Source organism: Dryas octopetala, chromosome 2 (assembly GCF_963921425.1).
Source record: "Dryas octopetala chromosome 2, drDryOcto1.1, whole genome shotgun sequence".
Lineage (NCBI taxonomy): Eukaryota > Viridiplantae > Streptophyta > Magnoliopsida > Rosales > Rosaceae > Dryas > Dryas octopetala.
The window spans coordinates 1,749,117-1,774,320 of NC_141367.1; the positions used below are offsets into that span (position 1 = coordinate 1,749,117).

The following is a 25,204-nucleotide window of genomic DNA, read 5'->3' on the forward strand; positions in this document are numbered from 1 at the left end:
GGAAATTGGCCTACATTCACCTATTTTTTAAATTTTGATGGCTTAATTTACCAAATTTTTAATTTAGGGGACAATTTGACACACGGCTCATAATTGAGGGGCCAAAATAACTCTTAAACTAAAATTCAAAGCAGTATGACCATTCCTAAGAAGAATTACTTAGGAAATTTTTCTTGATTAAAAATTATTTAATAAGATCTAAAACTTATAAAATTCATAGCTCCATGACCATTTCCTCAAAAAGAAACTACTTATGACTTTTTCCTTATTTTGAAATCATTTAATTAGTGACCAAAATACCTAAAACTAATAAAATTCAAAGCACCATGACATTTCCTTAAAAATAAATTAATGACATTATTTAATTTCCTATTTAATTTTTGTCTTTTTTTATACAGTAGACCAAACAAGAAATTACATATGGCATTTTTCTAATTTTAAAATTATTTTATTAGTGACCAAAACCTAATTTCCTATTATATGTTTGCCTTTTATATACAATTGATTGATTGTATAATTCTATGTATCTTGACAGAAAAATGAAATATACAACATATATTACCTAACAGATTTGGATTCTTTGTATATACAACACATATGGTGATAATATGTGTTGTATATTCATTTATTCCTTGAGATACATAATTATTAGAAAATTAGGATTAAATACCAAATCTCAATAATTTTTTGGTATAGCATGAAGACCATATAATATTTCAATTGAACTACCAAATTTAAATGTAGTTTTTTAGATTAGGTCACAAATATGTTAGCCCTTTTATTTGAGCCTTTTCCAGTTGACATTTTTATCCTTTAGCCCACATATGATGAGTTTTAGTTAAAATTTATAAAGTTTTGACAAAATTGCCTTTGAGATTTTTATATTATCTTGAAAATTTGCTAATGTAGTCTCAACTTCACATTTAGTTGTGACTGTACGACACTCACAACTTCAAATTTAGTTGTGACTGAACGACAGTCACAGTTAAGTTGTGACTTAATTGAATTTTTTTTAGAGAAATTATACTACAATATAGTATAAATAGAGGTCAAAACAATATTTTTACTCAAAATAATATATAGTATAGTGGTATGAGTTGTCTCTTTCAATTTACCAAGACAGTCACAGTTAAGTTGTGACTGTATTGATTTTTTTTTTAAATACAATATAGTATAAATTAATGTAATATTTTTTTTTATTGTAGTGGCATGTGATGTAATATTTGTAAATTCTAATACATTTTACTTTATTAATTTGTTTGACTTTTCAACTAGTACCTAATCTAAAATGCTATTTAATTTTGATACCTAAACTAAAAAGTTATTGAAATTTAGTAGTTAAAATCAATGAACCTCATAATTATACACTTAATCAACTATAAATATATATATACGCGCGTACATCACATTTTATATTCCTTGCATATGTATAAAAAAACTGTCTGAGCTAAAAGGTAGACAATAAACACAAAATGTTGAGGTTTTCCGACATGAAATCATGGTTGATGTGTTTGATACTTTTGACTAGCACGGTGGTGCTGAGTCATGGGATAGGGTGGTGACTAGGATGCAAGACATGGCCAAGAGAACAACAAAGCTACAGGGAGCTATTATTCCGCCTCTTAGTAACCCATATAGCCGTGGTTGCTAGTTCACCCCCCGCATAATCTTATACAAGCTAAAGCGCCCTAGAAGAATGAAATTTTTTTGAAGAAGATACCTTTTGTGAGAACTAAGGTCGACTCATGCATTGACCTTGTAGCAAGGAATTAGAATGTCAAAGTTGAAAGATAGACTTTCATTAATGGATAAGAAACATTTTTTTTGTGGAAGTGTTTTACTTTATTTTCTCTTTTTCTTTATTATTAATTTCATTCAAATATCGCTTTTTTGAGTTACTCAACAAAAGAAAACTCATTTTAGTCGAAACATCACCTTCCAACATCATAATCGGTGTTTCTAATAATAAAAAAAAAGGTTAATTGGAGCAATAGTACTTCAACTTTTTCTCGATTCTTACTTTAGTCCTCCAGCTCGTATTTTAAATCAAAGGGTCCTTAAATTATTCCAGTTTTTCTACTTTAGTCCATTCTGTCTATTTCGTTAAGATTTCTATTAAAATTGGTTATGTGTCTCTCACATGACCACTTTCTTAAGGACAAAAACGTCCATCCACTTAAAAAAAGGGAAAAAATTGATGATAATTTAAATTAATATTTCAATGTAGATGACCATTTTTTTCTTTAAAAAAGTGGTCATGTGAAAAGGCATGTGACCATATAGGACGTTTGGTAGAAATCTTAGGGCCCGTTTTTACACCGAATTAGGATTGGATTGTGTTAAATAAGAACATAACCCATGTTTGGTTGCAGACTGTTCTAATTTTAAGTAGGATTGTAGAGTCTGGCCCAACCAAAAAAGGCTCCTTAGGCCTTGGTAAATAGCACCGTGCGGAAGGGACTCGCTAAATAAGAACCCTCCAATATAGCACGCTTGTTCGACGCACATCTTTCTCAAATTCCTTCTGCTTCAATTATCACGAGGTCAGCTTTGTCTTTGTCTTTTCTCATTTTATTTCACTCTACTAGATGATAATCGAATGTGTTGGTTCTTTTCTTTTGTTTTTGATTGCTAGATCTTGGGGTTTTTTTTATTTATTGTTTTGATGGCTTGATCTGTATTGGTTTCTAAATTTTGATGACTGATATGGTCTTTTTTTTTTTTTTTTTATAGTAATTTTTTGGGTTTTTTCTGCATCTTTTTTGGGCTTTTTTATCTGGAAATTTTATGCATCAATATATTATTATGCTTGGGTTTTGTTCTCAATGTTTTTATAAGAAAAGATCTGATGCTTTGAAATAGATTACAAAATCTTCAGAATATGATTTATAGGTAGATAGATACAAGTAAAATTTATGTAATTAATCATGTTAATTGCATGTTGATGTTTGTCAAATAAGACATATTGGAATAGTTTTCTATGTATTCTTCTCCAATTTAAGGAGGTATATACAGTGATACAAACCTAGACAATTTAGGAGATACAAGCCTAATAGGTAAATAATCACAATAATTACACACAATCAGGAAAGTAAAATAATTACTCCTACAATCAACATTATCTCCATCAACGTTTTCATCCAAAGACTTGGGTCCGTTAAAGTATTTTCTTGGCATCGAAGTATCTCGATCCAAGAAAGGCATTTATCTCAGCCAACGGAAATACATACTTGATTTCTCCAAGACACAGGTTTAAGTGGTGCATGTCCAGTTCCTTTCCCAATGGAGCAAAATCTCAAACTTACCAACACAGATGGAGAATTATTAGATGACTCTGCTTCATACAGACGCTTGATAGGTAGACTTGTATACCTAACAGTAACACGTCCATATATTGTTTATCTCATCCATATCTTGAGTCAATTAATTCATGAATGAGCCTCGCAAACCACACATGGATGCTGCTTTCTGTTTGGTACGTTATCTCAAGGGAACTCCAGGTCAAGGTATTCTCTTGCCTGCACACAACAACCTTCTTCTTCAAACCTATTGTGACTCAAACTGGGCAAGTTGTCTTATGACACAACGATCCACCACAGGTTATTGTATCTTCTTAGGAGCAAGTCCAATCTCTTGGAAAACTAAGAAGCAAAAGGTAGTCTCTCGTTCTTCTGCTGAAGCAGAATATAGGGCTATGACAATAGCAACATGTGAGCTGCAATGGCTTAGATATTTAGTAGATGATCTCAAATTTAAGCACACAGCGCCTAGTACGTACACTCTATTGTGATAACAAGGCAGCCATGTACATTGTAGCCAACACAATATTTCATGAGAGAACTTAGCACATTGAAATAGCTAGACTGGCATGTCATTCGTGAAAAGCTCCAAAGCGGTCTCATACAAACTGCCTTTGTACCTTCTTCAAATCAAATAGTAGATGTATTCACTAAACCTCTAGGCAAGGTGCAGTTCATCAATCTAAAGAACAAGTTGGCCATTCTTGACATACATGCTCCAACTTGAGGGGGAGTATTGGCACATATAGAAAGTCTTTCCAAAAATCATATGCATGATTTTCTCTTTCTTTGCACATATTTTGTATTGAATGTAATTAGGAAATCATGTGTAACGACTCGACCCAAATTTCACCAGAAATTTAAATTTTTATTTGTAATGGCCATTTAGAGACGTAATAGGAAGTTGAATTGTGAGACCCCATATTTTTTAAAGAATTATTTTAAATATTTTGAGAATTTATTTTAAGGATTTTGAGAATTTATTAATTTAATTTTAATTTTTGTTTTAAATTGGGCTTGACCCGAAAGTTGACTTTTAAAATTTGTGGACTTTTGATTTCGACTTTGGGCTTGTTGGGAAGGTCTCGAGTACACGAGTTCATAGACACGTAGCACGCCTCGATTCAAGTTACGGTTTGAGAGTTACGGGCTTTTGAAGTGAGGGGCAATTACGTAAAATTTCATTTAATGATTTTTAAAACCCAAAAATCAGTTTTGAAAACTGACTCTTTCACGACTCACTCTCCCTCCCGTTCTCTCTCTCCCCCGGAGCTCTTTCTCTTCGGCCTCCCTACCTCGACGTCCGGCCAAGAGGCGGCGACGCTACCGCCTCAGCCCCTTCTTTCTCTCTCTCTCTCCTCCCCCGGTGTCTCTCTCTCTCTCTCTCCGTGACAGTTCTCTCTCGCTTCCCCCTCCTCTGTGTGCGCGCGGCCTCACCACTGGAGGCAGTGGTCCGGCCACTTTCCCGGCTGCGCGAGGCCACCGGCGTGACTCCCAGGGGCCGGTAGTCCCTCCCCCGAGCCTCCCTTGGCCGGCCACCTCCCCTGCGTGCAGAAATAGCTCGGAAAAGCCAAGCTCCACTGCCGGCTTCCGCTGCCGATTCCGGCGTTTCCCGCAAAAATTGGTCGTTGATCCAGTTTCGAAAATTGATCCTCTAGGTATGGGCTCTCTTTCCCCTAAGGTATGGTTGGTCAATTTTGAAAAATTCAAAAGTTGAATATGTAGGGTTTGTACCCATTTCGGGTTCCCTTAAAATTTTAGTTTTGAGAGGTGTTCTTGAACGTGTTTGGGTAATTTCTACTCCTAGGAACCTTTAATTGATTATTAGATTTAGAAATTTGAAAAATTGGTGACTTTTGGTCTAGACACGGCCACTTTGGGTGGCAACGGCGGTGGTCCGACCACCTAGCTATCAAATTCTTTAAATATTATGAAATTGAAGTTTATTTTTAGTTGGTTATTGAGTTTAGATGAGTTGAAGTTGCTGGAAAGTGATAAAACCCCAAATTGGACTGTAATTGGACACTTTTTCAGTATCGAAGGTCTGGACGAATCGCAGCCAAAGTATATCGTATATAAGGTTTGTTGGGATAAAATTGATGAATTAAAAATGTGTGGGGTAGTGTTTGGATTTGAGCCGGGATAAATTTAAGTATATGGGGTTTAAGAGAAATTATAAATGAACCGTTAGAAAATTACAGAATTGTGTGGAACGTCTAGGCATCATATACACGCACTTTGAAATGTCTTTGAGTAGAGTCTAATTCCTTATTTCATAGTTTTTATGGTTCTATTTTATAGGCAACACTGTCGTGGCACGTAACGATCCGATGGAGGATCAAAGTTAGACTTCCCAAATTTGTGAGTGGATCTTTGTTTATAAATTATTTAATGAATGTCATGTTTTGACTCCTATTGTTATCTTGAGTTTTGTTTGAGAAATAATAAATTATGAGTTGGACCTTGTTTGAAAGTATTTCTTGAAAATTTATGTTTTTAATTTAGTTTGGTTATCTCGAGTTTTGGTTAAAAATAGTGTTTACGAGTTATTTTAAGGAGAGTTTTGGAAGGAAATTGAAAAATGCTTAACCATTTATCTCAAAGTAAGTAGAGATTTATAGAGTAATTTAAAACTGCTGTGTAAGTGCACGTATTGATCGGACGAACCTACCTTTGTAAAATGCACGGGTGTGGCCAGGATACGAGCCTGCTCGTGCTGAGTGACCTCTCTGTATGAGATTGTGGCCAAGGTACGAGCCTGCTCGTGCGGAGTGACCTCTCCGTACTAGATTGTGGCCAGGATACGAGCCTGCTCGAGCGGAGTGACCTCTTCGTACGAGATTGTAGCCATGATTTGAGCCTGCCCGTGTACGGAATTGTGGCCAAAACATTGTCTACAGTACGGATACGAGTATGGTGTAGTTTCGTTATTCTTTCAAGGAATTCTAGTTTTGCATGATACTCCTATTTAGAAAGTTCTCAATGAATGATTGCATATCGGTTTTATTCATGTATCTTATATTAAATGGTTTTATGATGTTTTAGAAAGGATTGCGAAATAGTTTTAAAACTGGGGGATTTCAAAGAGCGACGTGAGGTTTTAGAGTTTAAATTTGCCTTTTAATGATTCATGAAAAGATAAACGACAATTATTTTTTTGTATTTATAAATTGTCCATTCACTGAGTTTATCTCACAAAATTTCTTATTTTGTCTTAAATTGTTTCCCCCCCAGGTCGTAGCATTGGTGGAGGTCGAGCCAATCACATCGAGGCATAGCGTCCATGTTCTCTTCTCGGATCTTGTAGGCATTGCCTCCATTTTGGAAATTCCTTTTTACTTTAACTGTAAAAAATATTGTAATAGAAGTAGTGGCATTGAAATCTATGCTGGAACCTTATGTTATTATGGTGTTGTTTGGGTCTGAGACCCTTTTTGGTTGTGGTAGAGGCGGCTGATGTTTTTAGAAGTGTTTTTACAGGTTAATAAATTTTGGGTTAGTCCATTTTCAGGAGAGGTTTTTCCGAATTTTCGGTAAGACTTTCCTTGATTTTGGATTCCACAGAACCTCTCAGAGATTCAGAGTGGAATCCGAGAGCGGTCATGTCATCATGATAGGATATTTTCCACTAATTGTGGATCTAGATTACTCTACAAGTATTGTAAACTCGTATATATGTACAAACACTACATCAATAGAATATCGACTTATTCCAACCAATATACATAATTTTATACTCTTTTATTCATATATATGAGGAGGATGTCTTGAGAAAAATTGACGTGCCATTTTATTAATAGAAATATAATGTAAATTATCAAAATATGCAACCCTAACATTGATATTAAAATTTGGATGGAATAGTCTTACCACGTTATCATGTTGACGTGATGAGATTGTCCATTTATGAGAAGCCACATGTTAATAATATATATTTCCAATACATGATGTAATTTTATATTCCCCATGATGTGTATATTCTAGGGTTGCCATTTGGTTTGGTTTTTATTGAACTGACCTACTACCAACCAAAAATTTTTGGTTTGATAAACCGAATTTCACAATTAAAAAATAAAAAAATCCGAAACGAAAAAGTTGGTTTGGTTTTGGTGAAAATAAAAAAAAAAATTGGTAAACCGAAAGAAACCGAATCAATTTTTACCGAAAAAACCGAAATAATTACCTTTAGTTATATATATGCTTATAGAATACTATTATGTTAGTAATGTCATAAATACTAAACCACTAATATTATAAACAATTATAAAAAAATATAAATGTATAATGTTATCATATTAATACTATCAAAATTGTGAGTTAAGATATAGAGTCATTCTCTAATAAAGTAAAGGTGAATCATTTTTAGGAAAATAAGAAACCTCATTGTTAGGTAAGTAATGTGTATATATATAATATATATATATATATATCATACATTTATATTTATTAGTATATATACATACTAAATTAATAGGATAGGTAATAATATATATTATTAAGCTACTTATAATAGTATGTATTTTTTGAAATTCTATACTACTCGTATACGTTATGCATCATATTTAATTAAATTGCAATTTATATATGTATATAATTAGTATTAATTGAAAATTAACCAAAGATATACTGAAAATAAACCGAAGCTAAACCTAAAATGAACCGAAAGTATTAAATATCAAAGTTACCGAAATCGAACCGAAAATTGAAGTTTACAAAAAATTAACAAACCAAAAAGTATCAAAAATCAAATATATCGAAATTGAAATCGAAAAAATACCGAAATTTGTGGTTTGGTTTTGGTAAGTCCCAATATCAATTCAAACCGACCGATAGTCAACCCTAGTATATTCCAAAATGTTGTAGACTGAGAATCAAAATAGTCCAAAAGAAAAGATTGAGAATTAAAAACTCTTAGTACACGATGGAATCATTCCAACCAAGTTCTTCTCGTAAAAAATAACTTACATGTCACTGTGATAGAGATAGGTGGTATCACAGAGAGAGAGAGAGAGAGAGAGAGAGAGAGAGAGAGAGAGAGAGCCAATGAGAGAGGAAAAGGATGCCAGGTGGTATCCCGGGAGAAATAGGGAAGTTCTTCTCCTTCTTATATGGATGCTTTACTTAAATATAAGGTATTAGACTATTAGTAATAGATTTCTTATTTCCCAATATAGAAAGTAAAAGATGAAATACTATGTGAGTGGAGATAAACTCGTTAGTTCTTCGATCTAGTTCTTAACGCCCTTTTAAAAGTTTGAAGTCATACATGTATCTTTGTTTTTTTTTTTTTATAAGATACATGCATGTATTTTTGTAAAAAAAAAAAATAATACATGAACAAAACAAACATAAAACTCTTTTTAAATTAATAAATAAAGTAAATGATTATAAAGTCCAGTTTTGGACTCCTATTCCCTCTTAGACCCACCTATTTAATTGAATTTCCCAGCCGGTCCACCTTATTTTCTTCCGGCCCACTTTTAATTTTTCATCCCTTCTCCTTCTCCTTCTCTCTCTTCGTCAATCTCCTATTCCCTCTCTCATTTCTCTCTCCTCACTCACGCCCAGCCACCCTTCCTCCTCAACATGTGTCGTCCCACGTGGGCTCGAAGGTTGAGCAATGGTGCTCAGACGGCGTTGCAATGCCGATCTCGGAGTAGCCAGGTTCAGTGGCTTTGCTACCATTGTCGAGTTGCTGTTTTGAGTCCAATCGGCGATACCAAAACAACTTGCACTACCTTCGATGTTGGAGTCGATGCGGTTGGCCTTGGTGGCGTAAGAAGCTAAGGCCTTGGCTACAGATTTAAGACATTGCGACTTTGGCTATGGCGAATGAGAACTCGATGGGTTTTGGTCTTCTGTTGTGTTGGGGTTAACTCTTATTTTTGGGGTTTGCGTTCTTGTTTTTGCGGTTTTTTTTTTTTTGGTCTTGTGGTCATGATGGTAGTGGTGATGGGTTTAACTCAGTGTCTGCAGATGATGTTTGATTGGTTCTTCTTCTAAACTATAAACTGTTGGAGAGTGACAGAGAGAGAAAAAAAGAGTGAGTGAGAGAAAGAGAAGAGAGAAATAGATGGGAAAGAGATGGGATGTGGTGGGGTAGAGGTTGCCGGTGGGGGGGTCGCCGCCAGGTGGATGGAGATGGGAGGGAGGTGAGGGGGTTCAAGTGGTGGGTAGGGAAGTTTCTGGATCCTTACATTTTCTATGGTTTTAGTTATTTTATTTTTTATTCTTCCTTGTTTTAGTTATTATTATTGTTACTATCAAACAATAACAATACTTGATTGTCACTGTCGTGCAGTAGTAATAGGTGATTCTTACTGCAGGGCAATAACAATAAATGATTGTTACTGCCGGATAGTAACAATAACTGATTGTTACTGCCGGACAGTAGCAATATGTGATTGTTATTGTCGGGCAGTTGCAATGAGCAGTAGCAATAGGTGATTGCAACTGCTGGTCAGTAGCAATAGGTGATTGTTATTGCCGGACAGTAGCAATAGGTGATTGTTACTGCTGGACAATAGCAATAGGTGATTGAAAAAGATTATGGATGCCTCATCTTGATTTTTTGTGTTTTATGTTGGTTATTATTTAACATGTTTATGGAATGAAAAATATCTAAATTATAATTTTTTTTTTGTACCAATTGGCATTGAAATGAAGAAAAAAAAAGGCTTTTTTCTTTAAAGAAAAAAAACACTGTAGCACGCTACAGTAACGGCATTACTGTATCACAGGATTTATTTTGAAAAAAGTGGACCGCTACAGTATTTCACTGTAGTGGGTGGGCCGGATGAACAGTAAATTTTAAAAAATGGACTTGAAAAAAAAAACCCTAATAATTATTCATTTATCGATATATAAATAACCGTTCTAAAATAATAAGTTTTCTTAGTTCCCATAGTATTAATTTATAGGGGTTTTACTATACATGTCTTTTTTAGTATTTTCATTTAGTTCATAAATTAATTTTTTATTTAATGAAAAAACCAAAAATGACATGCTCTTGTGAGAGATACTGAGGGAAGTATTGTTATAAAATTATGGAAAATACTTGGGTAGTCAGAAATGAGTGGAGTTAATTACACTTACATTTTTTGAGGTTTATCGTCTTTTCACATACACTTCTTAGGGTTTCAAAAATTACACATACACCCCTTGAGGTTTCAAAATTATTGCATATAACCCCCTACAAGAGAAAAAAAATAAATAAACAAAAAAGAAAATATTTGTATTGAAGTTGGACCTTACATCTTGAGTAATCTTATTAGGCCATTTCACCCCTTAACATGCCTTTTTGCATAATTTCACATCATTTTTCGTCTCACTATAGGGGTTATATGAAACAGTTTTGAAACCTCAGGGGGTGTATGTGTAATTGTTGAAACCCCAGGGGGTGTATGTGAAAAGACGATAAACCTCAAGGGGTGTAAGTGTAATTAACTCGAAATGAGTATCAAATTTGTTCTTATAACCAATCACATGAGTCCATAATATGGTCCACCACCTTCTTTCTCATGGTAGACTCCATTATGAGTTTATATGATTAGTTGTGAGGACAAATTTGTACTTATTTCTAAGTATCGAAGCATTGCCCTAAAATTATTCCTCTACACTCAAGTTTGATCCCCTCTTCTCCACATACAAAAACAAATTCAAATCAAAGCAAGGAAATCACCAGTTTGAAACCTGTTTTCCTTATGCCATTTACACAGGAAAAAACCAAACAGAATAAAAGAAAGAAAAGAAAAGAAAAGAAGAAAAAAAAAACCCAATACCCTAAAAACATTCGTTCAATTGACAGTATAAATACAGCAAAAGAGGAAAAGCAACACCACAAAAAGCAAACAAAAATAAAAAAGAACTCTCTCTCTCTCTCTCTCTCTCTCTCTCTCTGTGGACCTGGACAGTAGTCTCTGTCTCTCTCTCTCTTCCTTTACCAACCATAGTTAGCTCTATATCTCTCACCACCCTATAAGGCCACAACTTTTTTCCATGGCAGCTCTACTCTCAGTCTCAGAGCTGCTAACCTCTCTGGTCATGATCTTGATCACAACATGCATCCTTGGAAATATCAATAAAAATATTATTGTGGGAGTGGAAGGAGCAACCACAACTTGGTGTGTGACAAGGAGTGATGCTTCCACCCCGGCCCTCCAGGCAGCCTTGGACTATTCATGTGCTGCTGGGGCTGACTGTGTCCCAATCCAATCCAATGGCCTCTGTTATCTCCCCAACACAATCCAAGCTCATGCCTCTTATGCCTTCAACAGTTACTACCAGCGCAAGGCTATGGCCCCTGGCTCCTGTGACTTTTCTGGCACTGCCACCATTGCCCAAACCGATCCCAGTATGTCTTCATTTCCTTTTCTTTTTTTCTCTTCATTCAAAACCCCATTTCTCAAAAACAAAAACAAAAAAATCATTTTTTCAGTAAAATCCCCATTTTTTCAAAAGAAAACCCATTACTCTTCTTTTTAAAGTTTGTGATTAAGTGGGTGTGGTACTAAAAGACTACTATTCTTTGTGTATTATTGGTATGGTGTAGGTTATGGATCTTGTGTGTACCCATCTTCTTTAAGGTATGCTGTCTGGCCCTTTCTCTCTCTCTCTCTCTTTTTTTTTCCTCTTTGTTTTTTATAAATATATTGTTGTTACTGTTAGGGTACAACATTTGCACAAGTACATTGCACAAGAACTTACTTTTCCCCCTTTTTTAATAGGAGTTTCTAGGATTTTAGATATGGGCTTTGAATCCTTTGATTTGCTAGCTGAAGTACTGGGAAAGCTTCTTCATCTTCACGCAAATGGGACTTTCTCTTTTTTCATCTTTAGAATTTTTGAGAAGGAAAATAAAGAGTTGGTCTTAATATTAAATTAATATCGAAAGATACGCACTTTTCAGTTTCCAGGACCTATATTTTTCTCTTTTGCTGAAACAAGATGAAGTAATTTGAGCTGTAGAGACTAGAGGGTCCCCTTTCAAAAGAGAAATTAAAAAAAAAAAAAACAAACTTGGGATAGGGATAGAGAGAGAGATGTGGCTCTTGAAAGATTTTTTTATGGATGTGTGACACGTGTCTTTGTGCATGGGAAGTTGGTGATGGTATCTTAAATCTAACCGTTCATTTCTAAGTAACGCATGATTTGTCGTTGTTTCTATCTCTGTCAAATCAGTCTCTTTTTCCCTCTTCAGAGTCTTGGGTTGCTCACTCGTTTTGTACTTATTTTTTTAATGTTTATTGGATTTTATAAATTAAATTATTTTGTGAATGCATGCTTGACATGGAGTTTTGCACCACATATTTGTATTTATTTTGGGTACTGGACTACTGGGGAGGGCCAAAAGATTTTGGCTCAAAGTCCAAAGAGTTTGTACCATATATTTGGTTGGTTATGTAAACTCACACTTCACCTTAGTTTAACACCGTTGGATGTATGCATTTATAGTCCCAAATCCCAATTAATTAAACCAACGGTCAGGATCAAAGTGATGGTACCTGCTCATGTTTTTGATATATGGGCAGAGTGACTGGCAAACCAGCTAGCAGCGATTATCATGATCTGGTGTAATGATGCACTGCTCTGATCTCTGGTTCATCATTCATGTGTTGCATGCCAGACCCAGCTTTGACTGGTCGGGCCTTGTTTTTCATGTTTTACATATTTTTGTGGAGAAAATTTGTATCCACATTTTTTATACCGATCAAAATAATTTCAAAATAGGTTCAAATATGAGCAATTACAATGTTATTATATTTGGAATTCTAAAATTTATGATAATAGGGATAACACTCATTTTATATAAGTAGGTCTCGCAGATATATGGTACTAAAATTTTGGAACAAATAATTATATCTTGGCATTATTGATTTGGGTTGTGCTTTGATTTCCATATACATTCTAATATTTATTGGAAAAGGTCTAAAATATTATAAATAGTGAAAGGACCATTGTCCATTGGGATGGCATGTTCGGATGTTCCATCAATTCCTATTATAAAATTATCATGATAATAGTGTACTATGATTGTGTACATTATTTTAATCATATCCAATTTTGCTTCACTTTTTTTTTTTTGTGAATATATGAATTAGTGCTTTACTTTAAAATACTAGTACGATTTTTTATTGATTAAATATTAAAAATGTCTGGGCATTTACATTTTCTGGATCCTTTGCTTGAGTACCACACAAGCACAGAGGAAGCTCTTTCCGTTTACCCGCCTAATTTTAAAAGCGGGCGGGTCCCAGTGGGCCCAGCACCAATTAGGAGACGTGTATATGTGGGCCAGATTTCAATGTTGTTATTCTGAAGGAAGCCCGCGCCAATTAGGATCCAACTTGGGCAGCAGAAATTTTGACTGGTCCAGTCTCGATCTGGGTGACGTGGACATCTGGTAGTACTTCAGATTCAAGTCTGGAGTAGGTCAGATCCTGATATTCAATATGGTTTGGTTTCATTTTAGGATTTGACCACCATTAAAAAATAAAAAAAAGATTTCATTTTAGGATAAAATTTGTGTGTACCACATTTTTTTTGGGTACCATACCACTTTTTAATAGAAGTTTAGCCATCTAAACTTTCATGTAAGGGGGGGTATATAGTTATTGTGTATGTATCTCTCATTACATGTTAAGTCACGTGATGATGAGAGAGACAGACATATTGAGTATATACACTAGTGATAGAGAACTTTTTTTTCTCATAAAGATGTGGTAAAAAAAAAAAAAGGTATATTTAGCATTTTCAATTAGTCTAATTTATTCTTTTCGTTGCAAAGGTTGTGAGGGATGGGAGGTTTAAACTTCGGTCTGGCCTTAGATGTGGGATAAATTGTCTTTACCACCGGAGCTGTGAGCTTTTTCACTTATTAGGACAATGCTGTACAACCCAACTTTTTCATGGAGACATATAGACCATGGTTATATATACTAGTCTAGGTTTCTTGAGGTCATTTTGATTCCCATAGAGCTCCTGTAGGGGTGTCTTTTGTGCCTTTGGTGCTGGTCAGGGTATTACAAGCATGGTCCCAAAAGTATAAATGTCTCAGCTAGTGGTTCTATACTGGTCTACTTTGCATATTCGCAGTGCACTTTTTTCTTTTTTCTTCCTATGTCACCAATTTAAGCTTGGCCTACCTACACGAAGTGGATCATCAGAAATCATACGATTTAGCCAATTCAAGGTCTTCTATTTGTCAGTAAAGTAGAACTAAGTTTTCAACCAATTCAATATAGAGCATAATTATTTATCTGCATTATAGATCTTATTGTAACCATTCTTATTGTATGTTTTAAGTTTTAATTTTATAGAAGAGAAAGTTGCTAGTTAGGAACTCATCTCAAATAAGGGTGAGACCAGTAAAATTCAGTAAATGCTAAGAATCCAGCTTTGGCACTAGAGTAGTAGTCTGTTCCAGTGTCACTTGTATATAGCTGCTCAAAGTATAACTCTATTTGCTTTCTTATAAATCAAGTTTAAGACTAAGAGCTTTTCGTAATGTGAATTTGCAGCACGGCTGGAGGGACAAGTACTACGCCAACCACAACCACAACACCAACTACAACCATTACAAATTCACCAACAACACCGACAACAACCGCACCAACCTTCGGTGGACTCACTCCAGGAATGACCCCGACGATCCCAGACTCGGACAATTCAAAAGCATCACCTGAGTCCATGATCACGACAATCTTGATACCTGTCTCCTTTGTACTAGTTCTTCTATTTACCTGAAAACCTATGTAGGTCGATCTTTATTTTTTATTTTTTCTAAGTCAGAGCAGCATTGGCCTTTGTGGAATAGAGGTTATACATTTTTGTTAGAAGTTGGAACCTTCTTTGTCTACTTCCATCTAGCCAAGTCCTCTCAATTATGTTCCAAACTTTGTAGGTATCACAATTTCGAGTCAATAGCTCAATTTAATTGCTGCAATTAAGTTAATATCCTTGTCAGTCTAATAAGCTCTTTGATTTCCGTTACTTACTGGAAACGCTGGCTTTGTTTCATTTTATCTGATCATTGCTAGTTGATTTCAGCGGTTAATTAATGGCATTCAAACGGATTGCATAGTCTTCTTGTAAATCCTTTTAATTTATAATAAAATATTTTTACCAAGTAACACGTCAATATATTAAGAGTAAATTATAATTTAGTATCTTAATTTTACATGTTTCAATTTAGTACTTTAATTTTGAAAACTTGTAAAAAAATATTTCAACTTTCATTTTGTGTCAAAATAGTATTTTTGTTAGTTTTTCTGTCAAATAAATTGTTATCTGTTGATATGGCAGAAGTATTTTCATATTTTTATCCACATTTAAAAAATAATAATACTTTTAAAACTTTTGAATAAAAAAAATTTCCTAAAACAATTTCTTAAAAATTGTTTTTCCCCTTCCCCTTTCCCCAGCCTCCCTCCATCCTCCCCCCTCTCCCTCCTCGAGGCGACCCCTCCCCTCACCCCCAGCCCCGTCGCCCCCCCACCCAGCCCTTCCCCTCCCTCTCCCTTTTCCTCTCCCTCTCCCTCTCCCTCTCCCTCCCAGCCCCCACCCATCCCTTCCCCTCCCCAGCCCGCCCCCCATCCTCCCCCCTCTCCCCCTCACCCCAGTCCCGTCGCACCCCCTCCCCCCACCCTTAGTCCCCGTCGCACCCCCTCCTCCCAGCCCCAGCCCCGTTGCACCCCTCCCCGCCCCTACCTCTCTTCACCTAACCCAACCCAACCCTCCCCGACCTTCACCCCCCCTTACCCAAAACTCCCCAGCCATGCCCACCCCCTCCCCCCCGCCCCGTCCCCACCCAGCCTCAACCACCTAATCACAACCCCGTCCCCTCCCCTCCTAGCCCCCACCCAGCCCTCCCCTTCCCGCCCCCACCTAGCCCACCCCTTCCACCCCATCATTCCGACCCGGCCCCTCCCTACCCCCTCCCACCCATCGTTTCGACCCACCCCCTCCCCCCCAGCCCTCTTACCTAACCCCAACCCCAACCCGGCCCCTTACCCAACCTAGACCCTCCCTGCCCATCTCTCCCCAAATTTTTTTTTTATTTTTAAAAGTTTTAATATTTTTAAGAATTTTTTTTAATCAAAAGTTTTAAAAAATATTATTATTTTTTAAATGTTGGGAAAAGACGAAAATACTTTTACCACGTTAGCAGATAATGATTTATTTGACAGAAAAACTAACGAATGTACTATTTTAACACAAAATGAAAGTTGAGATACTTTTTTGCAAGTTTTCAAAGTTGGGGTAGTACATTGAAACATGTAAAGTTGAGGTACTAAATTGTAATTTGCTCATATATTAATTACATGTCAACATTTTTTTTTTTTTTTTCTAAAAATTCAATTTTGTCAATATCTAAATTGTCATTCCCTAATTTTAAAATTAAATAATTTCATTTAAGATTTACTAATATTATTTAATTAAGTGTGGATTTGATAAGTTTGATTATGAGTTAATTTAGGCTTAAATTTGAAGTTGAATTTTAACCAAACACGTCAAAGTGAGTGACCTATTAGATATGGCTTAGCTTTTCACTGTCTTTTGTGATATGGGTCTGAGGTTTTTACTCAAGGTGTTAGATGCATCTATTGTATTGTTGCTTCGAAAGTCTTTGATGCTTTAAATTGTTGATAAGATGCAGGTTGATCAAAGAAAAAAAGGTAACTTCAACCATTTATGATGCCTTTTGATGTTACACTCGTGTATATTGGTGCCTTCTTGTTTATGTTATCGGAAGTAACGATCTTGTATTTGTAACTTCTATTATTTCATGATAGAAATCCAAAATTTGGTGCAGATTTGTATGTTCTCAAATACTTCATTGTGGTTCTCTGTTTTTTCTATCTTTCTCACTCTTTGCGGAAGGAGTGCCTACACCCTATTAGTTGTGGTGGTGATGGCGGATGAGTTGCTTCGTACCCATATGATCTTTGTGCGGTGGTACTAATACCGTATTGGTCGGATGGGGGCGGATGGGTACAATAAGATGTACTAACCCACATATCAGTACAACTAAAATGTATTACTCACATATTGATACAATTAAATTGTACCAATCTACGTATTGGTATAAGTAAATATGTCAAATCCACATATTGGTACAACTAAAATGTATCGACCCGCTTGAAATGTACCAATTCCACGTACAATTGGTACACATGAAATGTATCAAACAACATATCTAAACTTAGGTCGACTGCTTGAACATCCTATATGTATATATATTATCAGCGCCCTTTTGTTGAGGTATATCTCATCTTAAACATAATAAGGTATGAGTTGTGGAATTCATTCCACATTACAAAAATCACCCTTGCAAAAAATTAGACAAATGAGAAATCGTTTAACCATTTAATTAAAGAGCCATTATTTCAAGTGTTTATGAAATTACTATGTTCGTCTATTTATTCAATCACAATTAGATGTTTTACTAGTTTTCTATTTACCTAATTTTTTTCAAAGATGATCCTTGTATAGAGACTTAGAAATTAGACGGTTTCCATAATTGAATTACAATGCGGAGTAGGTCCCACAAACCATACCTCATTATGTTTTAGATGAAGTATACCTCAATGAGAAAGGCCTTTATATATTATAGGTTAGATGTACCAATCTCATAATTTGTGAGATTTTTAAAATTCAAATCTCATAAATTTTAGAAAGTTAATCCCTTAAATTTTGAGATTTGAATGTCATGAATTATCAGTTTAAAATTTATTAAATAGTATATATAATAGGCAATTTTGGAATACGAAAATCCTGCATGATAGAAAATGACTTGATTTAAAATCTTAAAATCACTACCCTTTTTAGTTTAATGGCCCGTTTGGCACTGCTTTTTAGAAGCTCTTATAATCAGTATCGCTTTTGCTAAAAGCGATTTTGCTCATAAGCACATACAAACTTTTATAAAAATTCTAAGTGTTTCATGCAAAAGCACTTGGAAGCACTTCTTGAGGAAGGCACCTGACATAGGTGCTTCTCAAAAACTCACTTAAAAACACTTTTATAACCCATAAGCACTTTTATTTATTTCTGCCAAATGCAACCAAAAGCGTTTTTACTAATCTGAAAGTGTTTTTGCCAATTCTAAAACCAGTGTTAAACGGGCCCTAAATCTTCCTAATTTTATTGTTTAGGTGAGTTTATTTTCTAAAAGAGCTAATTACAAATAAGTCAATAAAACTTTTCAAAATTACATTTTAATCAATGCACTTTTGCATAATTTCATTTTAGTCACTAATGACCAAAATGAAAAAAAATATGAATTACAATAAATTAATAAACAAACATTACTATTTATATTTAGATTTATATTAAGTTTGTATTTGACTGTTACGTAGCAAAACGGTTTAGGGTTAGAGCTCAAAACTCAAGACCTAAACCCTAAGCCATAAGTTGCACCCTAAATCTCATTTATATACCCTAAACTAAATTAAGGGCAATGTTATAATTTTACGCCCATAAGTAATGAAAAAAAGGGATGGGCAAATTGGTATTTTCCAATACACCAAAATACATGACATCATCAAGTGGATTGGGCTTAGTGACTAAAATGGGCTGGCTATTGACTAAAATGTAATTTCTCAAAATATACCATTGACTAATATAGGATATGAAATTTTGTATTAACCTATTTGTAATATTGAAACTTTTTATTGACTTTTTTGTAATTTGCTATTTTCTAAATTAAAAAAATACACTTATCATGTCAATTGACAAAAAAAACCCTTATGAGTAATAGAAAAATGGACAGAGGTGGTGGATTGGTACATGGGAGAAAATCTGGGTGGTAAATGGACAAAAAAAATTGTATGGGTGATGATTGCACACGTCCCAAAATACAGGTGGTATTTGTGCAAATTTCCCTTTCAATAATGTTATATCATGCGTTGTTATTATTTGTAACGTACTTTGAAATAATTATACTTACATACACTCGTGTTATTATCATTATTGATACATACCCCCAAGCAGAGCTACCAAAGGCCTAACCCTGACCATACTTCATCATTTGGCTTCTAAACTCATCAGAACTCATACACTCGACCAATTACCTAGGCCTCACCAAAAAGCCCAAGGCCCAAAGCGCGCCCGGCCTATTGGGCCCGAAGCTCGATCTGGCCTGAAATTTGGGCTGGCTGACCCGACCCGGCTCGATTAGGCTTGCCCGAAGCCCGGTACAAAGCCCGGCCCAAAGCCCGTTTACACACACACACACACACATATATATCTTCAATAAAAAAAATATATAAGATTTTGGTTATGTTTTGATTCGAACATGAGACCTCACAAAACTAGCTTCAACTCTCAATTAACTAAGCTGACTAGTTTAGTTGTCTAGTTTGTGAATCATAATTACATATTTAATAGGTTTTTCATTTGTTTACTCCAATAAATTAGGTTTTATATAATTTATATAATGTATTAATAATTTAATATACAAGGAATCTCAAGTTTTGTATTAAATTTTTAAATGCATTATTTGAGGTTTGGATTGTTTTAAAAGTATTATTTGGGGTTCGGTGAATGTTTGAGGTTTAGATTTTTATTAAATATGTTTTATAAACATACAATGCAATTGTGTTTCTAACAATCCGAACCGTTCATTTTTTAGTTCTTCACTCAAAGATTATCCCTGCAAAAAATTAGCTCAGTCAGAGATGTAAAAGTTAGCTAACGGTGGTCCAACTTATGAAAGATCGTAGTTTTTCTAATGATAATCGAACGGGCAAATAAATTCCAATTTGGCTGATTTTTTGTAAAGATGATTTTTGACTATGAACATAGAAAATGAACGGCTCAAATTGTTGAAATCACGTTGTGATTTTCACAATTATGGAAACGACAAGGTTTCAACGGAAAAGTTATTAGAATTATACTCTCCAAGTGTATTTATATGTAGAAACTCACATCTCAATCATGTTTTCAACGATCCGAATCGTTCATGTTTTAGTTCCCCACTCAAAAATAATCTATGCAAAAAATTAACTCAATCGGAGATATAAAAGTAAGGTAATGATGATCGAATTAATGAATGATCGTGATTTAATAACTTTAATTATAGTTGTATTATAAAAATTGTATATACACATATACATTTATGTTTTAGAGTAAAATGCATCATTGGTCCACTAATTTTAACCTTTTTCCCAAGTTGGTCCACGATTTTTTTTTTGTCTCAATACAACCTAGTTATTAATTAACTTGGCCCAACATAGTCCATTCCGTCAATTTTGTGCTAACGCCCATCTATTTTCATCACGTGCTGCACACGTGTTCGTTTGTTGAGGGCAAACGAGTAATTTCACTGAGGGAAATGTTGCCCTATTTCCATAACAGGATTTTTCAAATTTGTCTCTCTGTTGAATACCTTGAACTTTGGCACATTTCTTTTAACCCTCCTTTCACCTTCATTAGATGAAGACTCACTCAGACTCTCAAGCTCATCAGAGTCATGACAATCATCTGAAATCTCACTTGCATCATTAGCAACAGTCACAAGATCAATTTGAGGGTCAACATTGGCATAAAACGTAGCTTTATCACCTTGTTCATCACCATGCTCATCACCAGAATACTCATATACACTATCCACAAACTCTTCATCTTCATCATCACCTTGCTCATGACCTTGCTCATTAGCATGGCCATCACATTGTTCATCACCATGTTCAACAACCTCATCATCACCTTGCTCATCACCACTGTCATCACCATGTTCAACAGCCTCATCATCACCTTGCTCATTACACTACTATAATAATATAAATACACAACACTACCTACACAACGATTTTTTTAAAACTGGTGTAATTTTAAAGGATAAGGATTTTAAAAAAACCATTGTATGTATGCATGAAATCCAATGGTTTTCAGAACGATAGATTTTTGAGTTTTCCCTACACAATTGTTATAATATGCGACTGTTGTGTAAGTGAAATAAAATGAAAAAATCGGTAAATAGTAACTTCATAAAAAAATTCCATGTTCACTGATATGTTGGCTCCTTCAATATTTTCACTTTCCCTCTGTCACTTTCACTCTCCCGATCTATTCCCTCTCACTTTTTTTCACTAAAATCAAAAGAGATAAGAGAGAGAAGCCACCCTCTCACTACAACAAAAAAGGGGTTTTATAGCACTCAAAAAACGCTATAAAAACCCTTTTATAGCGTTATTGCAAACGCTATGACAGCCGACGTTATAATAGACCCAAGGTTTATTATAGCGTTTTTGGAACGCTATAAAAAAATTTCTTTCTATGACGTTTTAGAAACGCTATAAAAGATCTATATAATAGCGTTTTAAAAATGCTATTATATGTAACAATCTTTCATAGCATTTTAAAGAAGCTATTATAATTATTACTATAGCATTTTAAAATGCTATCGTTAAATTTTGCAAATATATAATAGTTATTGATTACATATTGTATTGCCTCCAAAATTATTTTTTTTAGGCTTTTTAGATTGATACTAGAAATTTTTTATATATAGCTAGCATTTAGTATGAAAATTATATGCTATCAAGTATATATGTAAATTAAAATAAACAATTGGAACTAAAACACATCATTAAATATATTGGTCATGAAATATAATAAATAGATGTTACTTCAAATACCAATGTTAAAGCTGCATAAGTATAATAGTTTCACAAGTGTCATAGTTTCAAATTGACCTTTAAAAAACACTAATATGAAGGTCCTATAGTAACAAAAACGAGCCTAGCCTTCATGATACTCGAGTAACCTATTAACTATCCTCAAAATAAAGCATCCAATAGCCGAGTTTCTCCAAAATGCCAAAAAGAAACCATCCAATATCCAAGAGTTTCCAAACTGCCAAAAAGAAAATATCCAATATCCAAGTGCCTCCAAACTGCCAAAAAGAAAGTCCAATCATTTCTAAGTTTAGCCAAAACCTTAATATAAGCAAAATATAATATTTCTTAAACTTATAAAATCTTGCTGAGTAACAATTTCATATACCAGATTCACCAACTAAACAATGGCTATAATTAATTTTAATATACTCTACACAGTAGGCAAAAAAAATCATTCTTTTAGATTTTTCATGAAAAAGATGCACTTTAATTAAAGTCATAAATGGCAAGGCAATAGCCAAGCAATACAACATATACTTCACCTATCTTGAAAGATCATCTTCAACTTGGTTTTGATTCCCATTCCTAAACTTCCACGCAAGTTTGCTAGTGAAAGATCATATTGAAGACTTTCTTTTGTTTCCTCAGGTTTAACAGTGCAGTTTAGGATGATTCAGCAACAGTAACATTAAAGATAATCAATTCTAATGCATGTTAATACAGAATATCACTAGAATATTATAGTGCTTGTGTTTGAAATAAACATAAGCCTAATAAAGTAGAAGCAGTTGACCAAACATCCATCATCTTATACTCATCATGTCAGTATTATAGTTCAACCTTCCATAAAACTCAGACCAAGCCTAATTTGTTAGCTTTTAGCAGTTAGACATCAAACTTAGACCAAATAGACATAATAAAAAAAATATATATACATTTGAATTTAGAATAGACTTTGACCTTGGTGTAGGTTAACAGAGAACAAACATAGAGGGAACACTATTAAATTTTTTGTAGTAGTGACATGACTACAAATAGACTAAGTAATTGCAGAGATACATAAGGAAACATTACCTTCTCTTTCAACATCAGGTGCAAAGTGTCCTCAAATTTATCTCCTTATAGCGTTCAATAACATGGTTTTTGCCACCACTTCCATCCCAATTTCTTCTCCCATGATCGAGGATCATCCATCAACTAGATTTAACCAAAAATTTTATTTTCTATCAACTTTGGCATTTTCACCAGACTAATAATGCAAATACAAATGCAAATGCAAATAACAAAGCAGCAATATATACAAGTTCAATTTTTTCTTCTTAGTGTATAGCATGAATAAATAACTCAATCATTTGAGGACACACAAATAAATAAGTAAAGGTGACAAGCCTTATGCATACAGTACTTAATACCTTATTTCAAGAAGCAAGTTGGTGCAAGAATTTAAGCTACCTGCAAGTTTCACTTCATAATTTGCATAGTATAAAACAAACATTCCTTTATTTGGCAATCTAATAATTATTGCTTAAGCTACTTAGATGATTAATCTAATAATTAATATTTGTAAGAATCTAGTTTCTTCTTCTTTTCTATCACTTTTTCTGGAGAGAGAAATAGATGGTGTGCAAATAATAAATTAAGATTTTTTTTATTTTTTTTATTTTTTTGTGATAGTAGGATTCGAAACTGGAAGGAGGGGTTGGGGCAAATTGGCCTTAGCCACCTCCTCTGTTAGTTGTTAGTTCTAAACTAATACTCTGTAGTAGCCAATCTTTGGTCTAATTAACTACTAGTCTAAGAGTTATTTCCAGCTGCCCTTTACTTCTCATCTCTTAGACCTCATTTGACTTATCACAAATAAGTAGAAAAACATATCAGGATTATCCAAATCCCCTTTTATTGTTCATTTGTTATTTGCCCAAAATTTATCTTGAAATTTTAATATGCTGACTTCAGAATTCGCAGAAAAGCATACCCAAACATATTTATTCAATTTCTTTAATTCATACAGCACCTAGACTAAATTAAGATACACAATTACTACACTAACATCACATATATACTATAAGAGAGAAAGAGAGAGAGAGACCTTGGTGTTGTTTACCAGCAGCCTCCAATGGGTGAGCTTTCCAATTCCCAGTACAAGTATAAATAAGCAAATGAGTAAAGAAGGAAGCTTTCACAAAGGGTTATCATTTTGTCTGCAGTTTCCAACAAAGTCAATCCTCTCTCATTTTATCTCAATAGATGCTAAATTGCTATTTCTCACTTCATTTCAAATTTCATCAACATCCAAGAAAAATGAAATATAGTAGCAAATCTCATTATGCACTTAATCACAAAATGCAATATAAATAGCAGCAAATCCAAGAAAAAAAAAATCAAAATTGCCCAACCCAACCCATAAAAATGGTAGGGCTTCTCTACGGATCACTTCAAGAGAAATAAATTTGACTAGAACCCATACATTAAAATCACCAACTGTCTAAAAGTTTAAAAATTTTACAGAAAAGCCCCAAATTTCTTTGTGAAGTAAACAACGATCAAACTAGCAAACCCAAAAATCGATGGGCACAAAACACAGAATCGGAAAAACCATAACAATTAGGTCGAAATTTACACAAAAGAAACAGAGAAACAATAAGAACGAAAAAATCACCTTTCGTTACTTTCTAGAGAAACCTCAACCTTTTTGAAAATCTCCGGTGGACGACGCTGCAACTCGAGACCCACGACAAATCGATGGCGAGAGGGTAGCAACAGTGGCGAGAGGGTGACGAGAGGACGTGATGATGGCGAGAGGGTGACGAGAGGGCTGCGAGAGAGAGGATCTGGCGAGGGAGAGATGGCTGCTAGGGAGAGAGACAGTGACCACAAAAGGGTGAGAAAGTGAGGAGAGGAGACTTCTCGATCTGTTTTCCTTTAGACATTGAAAAGAAAAAAAACATAAAACAAAAGAGCCCAGCCCATCATGTACCCATAGCGTTTTTAAAAATAATGCTACAACTATATTAAATATAATAGCACTTTTGAGAAAATGCTATAATTCAATGCTATTATAGCCCTCTTTTGTTGTAGTGTCTGCCCACCCACCTGACTTCCAAGCGTACTTGTCCGACCCTCCAAGCGACCTCACAAGCCCACTCCTCTCAATCTTCTCTCTTTCTCTCTCTCACTCTCAAAATCTCTCAGTTCAGTTGCACCCACCTCCCGCCAGCCCTCCCAGCCCAGTCACGTACACCCACTTCTCACAGATATCAAAATCTTCGATCTTCTATTTTA

At 34.7% G+C, this 25,204-nt stretch overlaps 1 protein-coding gene and 2 long non-coding RNA genes across 3 annotated transcripts; 2 read left to right on the top strand and 1 right to left on the bottom strand.

Annotated features, from left to right (window-relative positions):
• The first annotated feature begins 4,554 nt into the window (after positions 1-4,554).
• On the top strand, positions 4,555-6,809 carry LOC147292416 (uncharacterized). Its single transcript, XR_015120688.1, has 3 exons — positions 4,555-4,957; positions 5,601-5,660; positions 6,534-6,809. It is a non-coding gene; the product is annotated as an uncharacterized LOC147292416 (long non-coding RNA).
• A 4,528-nt stretch (positions 6,810-11,337) lies between these two features.
• LOC147292417 (Carbohydrate-binding X8 domain superfamily protein) lies at positions 11,338-15,183 on the top strand. Its single transcript, XM_086234175.1, has 3 exons — positions 11,338-11,652; positions 11,851-11,884; positions 14,819-15,183. The coding sequence occupies exons 1-3, from the start codon at positions 11,343-11,345 to the stop codon at positions 15,042-15,044; spliced, it is 570 nt and encodes a 189-aa protein (XP_086090301.1). The 5' UTR covers positions 11,338-11,342; the 3' UTR covers positions 15,045-15,183.
• Positions 15,184-21,956: 6,773 nt separating this feature from the next.
• Positions 21,957-24,573, bottom strand: LOC147292418 (uncharacterized). The gene is made up of 3 exons (XR_015120821.1): positions 24,012-24,573; positions 22,997-23,119; positions 21,957-22,197 (listed from the first exon to the last, which is right to left on the bottom strand). It is a non-coding gene; the product is annotated as an uncharacterized LOC147292418 (long non-coding RNA).
• Positions 24,574-25,204: the final 631 nt, after the last annotated feature.